This window comes from Chaetura pelagica, unplaced genomic scaffold (genome assembly GCF_000747805.2).
Source record: "Chaetura pelagica isolate M959 unplaced genomic scaffold, ChaPel_1.0 scaffold1098, whole genome shotgun sequence".
Classification (NCBI taxonomy): domain Eukaryota; kingdom Metazoa; phylum Chordata; class Aves; order Apodiformes; family Apodidae; genus Chaetura; species Chaetura pelagica.
In genome coordinates, this window is record NW_009954179.1 from 313464 (window position 1) to 323719 (window position 10256).

Sequence of the window (10256 nt, forward strand, 5' to 3'; positions counted from 1 at the left end):
TTCCTGCTGGTACATGTTGGGGGTAGAAGTAAAATTATTTTGAGTGAGAGTTGTTATCTTTGCAAAATAACAATTCAGTTGTCTTGACAGAGGTATAAGGAAATTCTGCACATTTTTATTACTGGTCAATATTGTCCTGGTCTGAATGGCTTGAAGAAAGGGTAAAAAACCTGTAATTTTTAGTAAAGAGGAGGGTAATTTTTGACACAAGAGAGGACCTGTTCTGGAAGCTGAAGCTATAGACCCGAGTTGCAACATCCATGTTATGTCTTAAGTGACTCTGTATATTTGGCAGTTTTTAGGTGGTTTGTTCCACTTGATAGGCACTAGCAATACTTCCTGAGAGACAGATGTTAATTTGTCACAATTATGTTAGTGAAATCAGACAACTTATGAACTTACCCTGTAATTTTGAAGTATTTCCCTGTCATGTTGGCACCGTGCAGTGGAAGTAATCTAGTCCAGTAGTATTTGCCTGGTGGTTTGAATGTGTTTGTGTTTGACTCAGGCTACATGTGGCACAGACTTGGGAACCACAGAGGTAGAAGGCTGTGTATGCATTAGAAAGATGCTGTCAGTAAAACAGCACGTTAAGAACCACAGTGAAAACTGAGCCAGTGGTGATCACAGCCTCTGTGAGGCAACAGTGGTAGAGATTGGATGTGGGCACAACTGCTTTCAGGGTCTTCAAAATACAATGTGGCTCACATACAGAAATATATATACATACATGCTTTGCTGGTCTTCAATATGCATAACAAAGACTTGCCACAGACTCAATGTTAAAAGCCCCTGACTAAATTCACATAAGAATAATGTCAGATTTTGCGTTCAGAGTTACACAGTGGGCAAAATAATTTACATTCCACTAAAGACCCTCAGTTCTTGATACTGTATGTAAGGAGTGTACTGCTAAGCTTTAAGCTAGATGGTAGAAGAAAAGCATGTGTTTTGGGTGACGCAGCATTGTATTTCACCCTTCAGAGATGGAGCTCCAAGAACTGACTAAAGGGTTAGGAACACGTGCCAAAATCCACCTCAGCCTCCTGTTCCTCATGAATAAAATTCAGGATACTTTCCCAGTGTCCCTGTCACAGCAGAAGTTTGTACACAGATCACTGACACCTGAGTGGGGTTCACTTCACAAGCAGGAGGTTGTACAATGCCTAGGAAGATTTCAGGGAGCTAAAGAGAAAAGGATGAAATCACCCACTCTGTAGTTTAACAATTTAGTCGTAACTTGGAAGAGAAACGACAGTCTCAGCATAAGATTAGATACAAGCAATTTTAGTAAGATTTTGATAGGGTATTATTCTCTTCTGCATTATCAGATGTTTAGCAGCAACCACCTGTCAAAAAGAACCTGTGTTTGTTTTTTTCTCAGATGAAGGGCACCTATTGCAGAGTCACAATTGGGGGATGGAAATATGAACTGTGTGCTTCCAGGACACCCTCCTCTAATTATATTCCACATAGAAATGTGATAAGCAAGAAGAAATTCAGAGACCTTTTGGATCAGTTCTGGTCCTTTACTGTTGATTTTCCTTTGTTCTCCTAACGCTCATGAGATATTCCCAAATGATAACTGTTTTTTTTCACTTTATTCTGACTTGTCATATACATTTGGAGCAGTTAACTGTCGATGCTGCCAACATGGGAAAACATACCATTTTCTTGCTTGGATCTTTTAGTGCTGAGCACACAACTCTCTGTTTTCTTTTGCAGGTTTTGGTTGATAGACTGTCGGCAGACACAAGAATCTGTGGCTTTTGCTTCCCAAGTGTACAGAGAGATTATCTGTGTCCCCTACATGGCCAAATTCGTGGTGTTTGCCAAGTCGCACGATCCCATCGAAGCGCGGTTAAGGTGTTTCTGCATGACGGATGACAAGGTGGATAAAACTCTGGAACAACAAGAAAATTTTGCTGAAGTTGCCAGAAGCAGGGATGTTGAGGTACTGTACAAGAAGCTTAAACAGTTTTCTCTGTTTTCTAATGCCTCTTTTTAAGCTGGTATTTTCTGCCTTCTACCTGCCACAAGTACTAAAGCATAGCAGCGCCAACAAGTACTGTCAGGATGCAGCAGCCTCGTGTCATGTCTTTAATTCAGATTCAGAACTAGGGAGCAGCTACTGCCACCCAAGTGTTAGGAAATCTAGTTGAGATGGCTAGTTGTGCAAGCAGGAGACACTGCCCGTGGCTTTTATAAACCAAAATTCAATCATTTTTAAGTATTTTGCATGGCTTGGCATGGGTCTTAGGTGCACAACAAGACTAAAGACTGAAGTCACACAGCAGCAAGCTGAGAGGTAGGGGATAGGTGTTGTAAGTGAACCTTTTCCTCAGTTACCCTAAATCTCAGTTCTGTGGATACAGGATAGCCCTAGGTTCAGTCTAAGTGCCTCATAGTCACTTCTGTGGTGGCCCAGAGTGAGTAGTTTTAATCAGCTCTGTAGCAAACTGCCAGGAGAAACCTTGACACTTGCAGTTATTTACTTCCTTTTAGTAGAATGTATGAGTAAAGATTATTTTTTAGGGTGGTGTCATTTGCTGAACTCTTATGCTCCTGAGTCTGGTTAGCAAAGTATGCTAAAGTTAAAGCAAATAAAAATCCAAATGAAAATAAAGATGTAGCATTTGCCCAAATTCATGACAATGAATACTCATTTTGTCATTTATAGAGTCACCCTGCTGCTGCTGAGTTAACCATGTGTTCCATTTGGAATTTAATAATCTGAAATGTTCCCACAGATTTTAGGTAACTGTACAGAACAAACCTTGTAAATGCTGACAAGTCCTACCCGTGTAAGAAACTGATTTAAACTACTGTAGAATTTTGCTAAGGAAGCAATCATAACCACCTCACTGTGATTAATTCCTGTTCTGCTTCTTTTTAACTTCCAACAGGTACTAGAAGGAAAACCCATCTATGTTGACTGCTTTGGCAATTTGGTGCCCCTAACAAAGAGTGGGCAACATCATATATTCAGTTTTTTTGCCTTCAAAGAAAATAGACTTCCTCTGTTTGTTAAGGTAATGTTACAGTATGACACATGGATTGTATTTTGCTTTTTCTCTACTTCTGAGTTTGGGATGAACTTAGCCAACTGAAGAACAGTCTTCTAGCAATCCTGTTCTCCATCTAATAATCTAAAGACCTGATCAAGTTTTGATCTTATTTGTTTTTCTGAATTGTGGCTCAATTTCTTGCAGGAAAAAAAATGCAGAAACTGCAAAAAAAACCAACAAAAATTGGAAGAAAACGTTCTAGAATTGGCAGAAATCAATCTGTCAAAATGTGATTATTGTACTCTACTCTTGTAAATATGCATATGGCTGTAAACACAACAATAGCAAACTTCCTTGGGGATACAGTAAGAAAAGCATGGCTCCTTTTTTTTGATACTTCATGTTGTGGTTTTACCATATTTTTGAGAACAAAGGAAAAAGGAAGTGATTAATTTTGCTAAATCCCCAAGTGTAACCTGATTTTATCCCTGTATATGTTACTCTATTACTACTTTTATGTGAGTAGCAAAGTTTGTAGATCAAAAGCCAAAATGAAGACCTCTGTTCATCCAAAAATAACTATTTCTTTAGCCCTGCCTTGGCCTTGGGGCTCATCCACATGGCTCGTGAGAGCTACAGGGGGGAGTAAGTCTTGTAAAAAAGTGCTCTCCCAGTGGTCACCATCACCTTTGCTGGAGGGAGAGATTCAGAGGGCATGGCAAACCTTTCCCAACAACATTTCCTTCCACTAGGACCTCCTGACAACACTGGGGTGCACTATTGCCACTACACAACACAACTTTAGAGAACTCTTTTATCATGGGAACTTCCAAAAAGTGGAGAAAATCTACCCTCATTGTATTAAATTTGCTGTATGCTGCTAGGCAACTTTTAAACCCTTTCTCTGCTTTCCAGCAATATTTCTTAAGCTTGTTTTAATGTAGAACTTTATCTATGCCACCCTCCCCTCCCCCAACTTTGGCTTTGCATATTTTTCTCCATGACAGATTTTCCAAAATATCCTCAAAACCATGTGTGTCTATGCATCTAGTAATTTCAGTCTGATGAAGTTAATACACATGGATCTAATGATATCATTTTATCAGATCAGTAAACTATGGATGTAAAACTAAGTTGTGTTTCTTCTCTGGTATTTTATTTAATCCTCCTGACATTATGTACCAAAGCTAAAGCTACATCACCAGTACCTTCAGCTCTAAGTGCTTACACTTGTTTCTACTAACAACTGTGGAAGAGATTTTTCTAAGATTCACTGCCAGATCTTTAAAGCATGGCTTGATGTAGTATCTTTTGTAGATGATCATGATCCTACCTATAACAGTTTTCCATCAAATGCCTTCATTCTAAGACTAGGATTTATCAATACATTTGAGAAAACATTTTGCAAGAGAAGGAATTTCAAGTTTGATCTTGAACTGTTTTCAGCCACTCGGTCATAAGAGTAGCTGAATGAAGAAACAGAGTATTTAATGCTAAAATTTTGGGCACAGAGTTATTGCTGACATGAGCCTGAATTTATTATTGCCAAATGGGGGGAACTGGCTTAGTTTCTTTTGTCACCTAATGAGTCTCTGTTACGACCATAAACTTTGGGGACCATTGCAATGAAAAATGAGTACTGTGAAGTTATCACAGGAGCCAAATCATACTGGCACATTTCTGTTCTTTTAAGACTGTGGTTACAGAGTTAGGACTGTCTTCTGTAAATAAGTTCCTGGAGTATAAGCACGTACATGCCTGTGTCTTCTCTTGCTTTGATGCACAAATCAATCCCCAGCTACGTTTACAATCAAGCAGGGGAAAAAAACCCAAGAAGGTAAAACATTATTTTTGCCTATGTGGACTTTTTCTTCCACATCTAGCCTGTTTCTGCTAAACAGTTTGAGTGGCAAAAGTAGAACATGCAGCCAGATAGTAAAGTAAGAGATGAAATGTCTGTGTGTTTACTCTTCCAGGTCCGGGATACCACTCAAGAACCCTGTGGACGATTATCATTCATGAAGGAGCCAAAATCTACAAGAGGCCTTGTTCATCAAGCCATATGTAATTTAAACATCACTTTACCCATCTACACAAAGGTCTGTAGTTATCAGCATTAGAATATAAACAAGAAATGTGGAGGGGAAAATATTGTTAAAGTCTTATAGCAGGTCTTTAACAGAAGAATAAATAGCACCCAAGGGCTCTCGGTTCCTTGGGTTGGGTTCTTATAATGCTTTTGGTTCAAAGATGTTACCAAATATTTGCTGAGGACTCAGAAAAGGTGACAGAAGGGAGATGAAAGTCCAGTTTGCATGACATGGCTCTCATGGTTTCTTTTTCTGTTGCACAAGACCTATGCTAATCCTATTTCACACAGAAATTTTAGCCAGGTTCTGTTCAAGGGAGAGAAAGAACTGGGTCTCAATGAACACCTCTAGCTGCATTTTTTTGTGTTACCAAGGACTTCCCACACTGCTTAACCATTTCTTATGACACCTCTCTGAAGAAGTTACCATTTGTAGTTGTTTCACAAAGTATAATGTCTGTAGAACAACTGGTGTTCTTAAGGCGTGAAGTACAGAAGGACTGAAAATTGTCATTTTTGTCATTTGCCAGTTTGAACATTAATGAGCCTTTTTATCTAACTGCCTTATCTGTCTGTGGTGATAGTGATAAAAATGTAGCAGACTTTAGCTGTAGAATTTGGAAAGTTTATAGCAGTGCTGAAAATATTTTCTGAGGCTAGATTTTAATATTGACTTTTGACACTGACTTTTCTTCCTACATCTGATCAAATCTTTCAAGAATCTGTAAGTACATCACATCGAGCACATGGTGTTCATAATATTGTTCTACCAGTTACAAATGTACCTGGGGAAGAAAATGGTCCAGTATCAATGGCAGAAAAAGGAGAGGAAAACTCCAGTATGAGTTAATATTTTTAAATAATAAGATTGAGACCAGTTGAATTCCCATAAATCATGGGAATGCCCTTGATTTCTCTTTAAGTAAGATCAGATATTAAGAAGCACCAGACATTGCTGGTTTATTGCTATTCTGTGATAACTCTTTTTTCCTGTCCTTGCCAGCTTAGGAGCTGCATGCCTTTCAGGAATGTATTAGGCCCCAAATATTGCCTGTTGGTGTTTGTTTTCTCTCAGCATTTTTAGCATATAATGTAATCTTGGTTAGAGCATTTTTGTATCATTTAAAACCAGCACATCTCAACACATTTTAAAATGTTAAATGGGTAACGTTGTTAACTATCTCAAGTATTTATTTGGGCTAATTTATGGGTGCAAAAGCATGTGTAAGTTTTGGTATAAATAAGGATCACTAGAAGTCGTAACACCCAGAAACAACTTCTCTGTTTGCAATTTGCTTGATTCTGTCGCCTTTTGTGGTTCAAACTGACAGTTCAGTTTCGCTGCTTTTTGACAGGAGAATTCAACTGCAGACATGTGCTGCGTTTTCCTCTTTTCTGTTAGTGTTGTCAAAAGTCATTTTTTCCTTCTCTCTTCTTCTAAAAAAAACCTGCATTTTGCCTGCTCTGTTTTTCCCTTCTCTTTTTGCATGGCATTTTGGAACTCCAAGGAATCAGATTCAGATCAAGAACAAGAAGAAGAGGTAATGTTTGCTATAACAGCCTGTTATTGCTCATGCATGTTACTAAAATGCAACTCCCAGATAACAGCTTGCAAGATGGAACCTGTAGTGAAACGGGCAGATCAGTCATTAGCTCAGTGCTACACAAACAGTGAAGAGGAGTTCACCTCAAAGGATCTTGCACTTGAAATTTACTGAGTTTAACTTTCCCCATGTTAAAGTCGTCCTAATTCAGGTGCAGTGATTTTGGAGGTGTATAACAGTTTCTTTCAAAACAGTTTCTTAGTAATTTCAAAATTATTTTACTTGGGAATAAGCCATACAAGGATATTTTTTTTAAGCTTTTGTCTCTGGAGCACAAAAAAAAAAAGGGAAATTGGGGCTTGGCTTTTCTGATACTGAGAACCATCCTGCATCCTAAAATAATGTAGGATTGCTACTAGACTTGTCTGAAGCATTTGGAACCACTCAATCATTGGCATAGGATACTTTTAAACAATATTAAAAGACCTAAGCACAGTCTGAATGTGCTTCCTCTAATTAGTGGTGGTGTGTAGGGGAAAGGGAGGCAGAGGAACAGACCTAAATACAACAGTTCCCTCTATCAGAGAGTTCCCCCCAGCTGGGGGGAGTCTGTGACCAGACTACGTGGACACCTGGCAGGGCTGCCATTTGCAAATCTTCATCCTCTGACAGTGCTTTTTAAAAAATGTGTATTTTGGTAACGGCTCTTTTCTTTTGAGTAACAGTAAAACTGTGTGGCTTTTTCAATCTATACCCAAATACCCCCCTGAAGAATCCAAAAGATGGCCTCTGAGGGCCATCTCTGCTTCTGTTTAGCTGTTGGCAGCATCAAGTCCCAGTTCTTGCCTTGTGCAGCAGCAAGTCTGCAGTCAATTCTGCACCTGCTTTTCATCATCACAAAATACAGGGGCAAAACCAAATTAAGAACAGTGCAGCAACATACCCAATCATACAAAAATCTGAGTCTTCCATACTGCTAGCTGCATTTAAAGAAAATATATTGCAATGTTTGGCATCTACTATTGACCACAAGTATGGCAAAGTAACCATTTTTCTGTTATTAGAAACACTAAATACATTAAGCCATGCTTTTACTGTTATTTAAAGTACATTCTTGGCTACATTTAATACAATGCATCCATGTCTCTCCATACATCTAGTGAATTTGGCTCCACCTGTACTACTTAACTAGTGAATTTATCTATATTGATGGTACTTGAAGTTTTAAATTTCCCCCTCTTTTCTCTTCCAGGTTGAGATGACTTCAGAAAAAAGTAAGATTTTATTTAAAAAAAAATAATGTTACAATGCAGTTTGTATGAAAGATGGTTAAGAATAAGCATGAAAGAAAGCTAAGCTTTAATTGCTCTTGCTAATAACATCAATACTTTAAAAATGTAACAGAAAACTATTTAATTCCAAAGCAGCTATCCAATTAAATACATTTTAATGCATAAATTAACTGATAATACAGTGTAAAACAGTTCATCTAAGCATTTACTTTCCTTTGACATCCCTAGTGATCCTGCTATTGCTATTTTGCTTGTACAAATGCTCATCCCTCCATGTTTTTTGTTTTATCCATTTGTTGACACACATTGTTGCCTTGTACTTGAGATCAATGACAGTATTGCTTTTCATGAGAACATAATTAATACTCCAGTACATTTCATTAAACTCAATGAAATAAAACCATTTAAAAAAAAATAATAAAAGTGATACTGTCCAAAGAGTAATCAGGCTGTTTAACCCTTCCCCTCCCACTTCCCACCTTTTACTGTGGTGAAATATGACTGGAAATAGAAGCTTTTTTTCCTACATTGTTTTGAGGGTAATTTCTTCTTGATATACTAGGTACATATTTCATTGGAAAGACACTGGTACCATGATCCTGAGAATCCAAGGGAAGATTGTTCCCCTAGAACCTCCTTTGTCTAAAGCAGAACAAAAGACACCAGGGGGTCTGTCCTCAGGGGTCCTTGTCCTGCACTGTACCAGCTGCACTTACTGACAGCTACTGACCATTCCTGACAGTTCAGGAGTTCTCTTATTTTTCTCTAGCAGCATCTCTACCACTTCTTCCTCACTCTGACTAGCTAGGCCACAGAGCACCCACCAAGCATTCTTGCTACCAGCCACACGCTGTCTGCACACTCCTGGAGTTTTAACTCCCACTGGAGCTTCTTTGCTTCCAGCTAATTAACTTGACTCTTCGGCCAGTGACATAGCAATCCATTTGACATTTGGGAAAATGTGTGTGCCACATCTACAAAATGACTGGATAGCATTTCAGTTGCACTAGACAGTTCAGACTAAAAGCAGCAGCACCACGTTTTCAGCACCAAAATTGCCCCCAGGCAATCTGGTTATAACTAATATGCAGCACAAACATTTAGCATTCATTACACACACGAGAACAGTGTAGCAAAATGGGTATTTTTTTACTAAGAAATACAGGTAACTCTGTATTGCTTAGGTTCTCCTCACTGCACTGCTACTTTGACTTTTAGACTGGGGTGCAGAAATATGCCAGATTTTAAGTGATGCTCCTACCTCTAAAAGAAAAGTGTACACTAACAGTTTCTAAGCATTGCAGTTGCTTCATAACTTGCTTCAGTCCTCCAGTGTTTCCACATACATGTTCTAGTACTCCCTCCTGAAATTAAATATTCCCAGCAGGAAGTGATGGCATAATGGGAATTACCTACCTCCAATTTACTGTATATGGGTGGCACAGATTAGACAAATATTTCACCACAGTATGTTTAACAATATTTTCATGTCTCTTTAATTTATACGATTAAGTTTATTGTTTTCTAACCAAAACTACATACCCAGCAGCATTTGCAACACCTTTGCTTTGCATGGAAATAACTTGCCTTACATGAATTGTATGTATGTGTCTAGTGTGACTGTCTCTGATTTTTGGTTGCCATACATTACATTTTTTAAAACTTTGAAATCACTTCTAAGTTGATTCACAGTTTTTTTTCTTATTGTCTCTCCTTTTCTTCTCTGTCTTCTCTTTCCTCAGTCAAGTCATTAGTTGTCAATGAGGATGTTCCAAGGAAAGGACCATGCCTCTTAAAATAAAAGAATGTTTGTTTCATTGTTTAGGTGTGAAATCCCCTTAGATGAAATGCCGGTTTGCAGCTGATTCAGATCTCGACATATTTGATCACATTTTAGATTACTGCAGAATGACTTTCAACTTTTTATTTTGATAATAAAGAAAAAAACCAAACACAAATGCTAACCCAATGTTATTCTGACAGTTTGCTAACACTGGCTTTCTCTTAGAGGAAATCGACTTTCAATCAGTTCTAATGCTTTCCCCCTTTTTTCTTGTTTATTTTTATTTGAACATTGATCTGTAACATCTGAACAATCTTGAGATGCCTATCTTTGTGTAACTTCACTGTGTTTCTTCTGTTTTTTTTTAATTTTGAATTCTGTTGTTGCTGTTGTTTTGGGTTGGTTTTTTTTTAGTGGTGTCCTGATTTGGTTTGTTACAGCTTCGATACTGTATGTGTGGTTGTGCTATAGTGAAAAAAGTCAAGCAAGTTATTTCCTGCCATTTTCCTTTCCAGTCTTTTTTTTTCCCCCACCCCCCCC

At 38.2% G+C, this 10256-nt stretch overlaps 1 protein-coding gene across 1 annotated transcript in view; it reads left to right on the forward strand.

Annotated features, from left to right (window-relative positions):
• The window catches only part of ANK2 (ankyrin 2, neuronal), a 154479-nt gene that overhangs the window by 124085 nt on the left and 20138 nt on the right, over nt 1-10256 (forward strand). The window contains exons 33-37 of the mRNA XM_010002856.1: nt 1726-1954; nt 2907-3032; nt 4985-5107; nt 6606-6638; nt 7894-7915. Of these exons, the coding sequence (XP_010001158.1) occupies nt 1726-1954; nt 2907-3032; nt 4985-5107; nt 6606-6638; nt 7894-7915 (533 nt within the window). The remainder of the gene's footprint in view (nt 1-1725; nt 1955-2906; nt 3033-4984; nt 5108-6605; nt 6639-7893; nt 7916-10256) is intronic.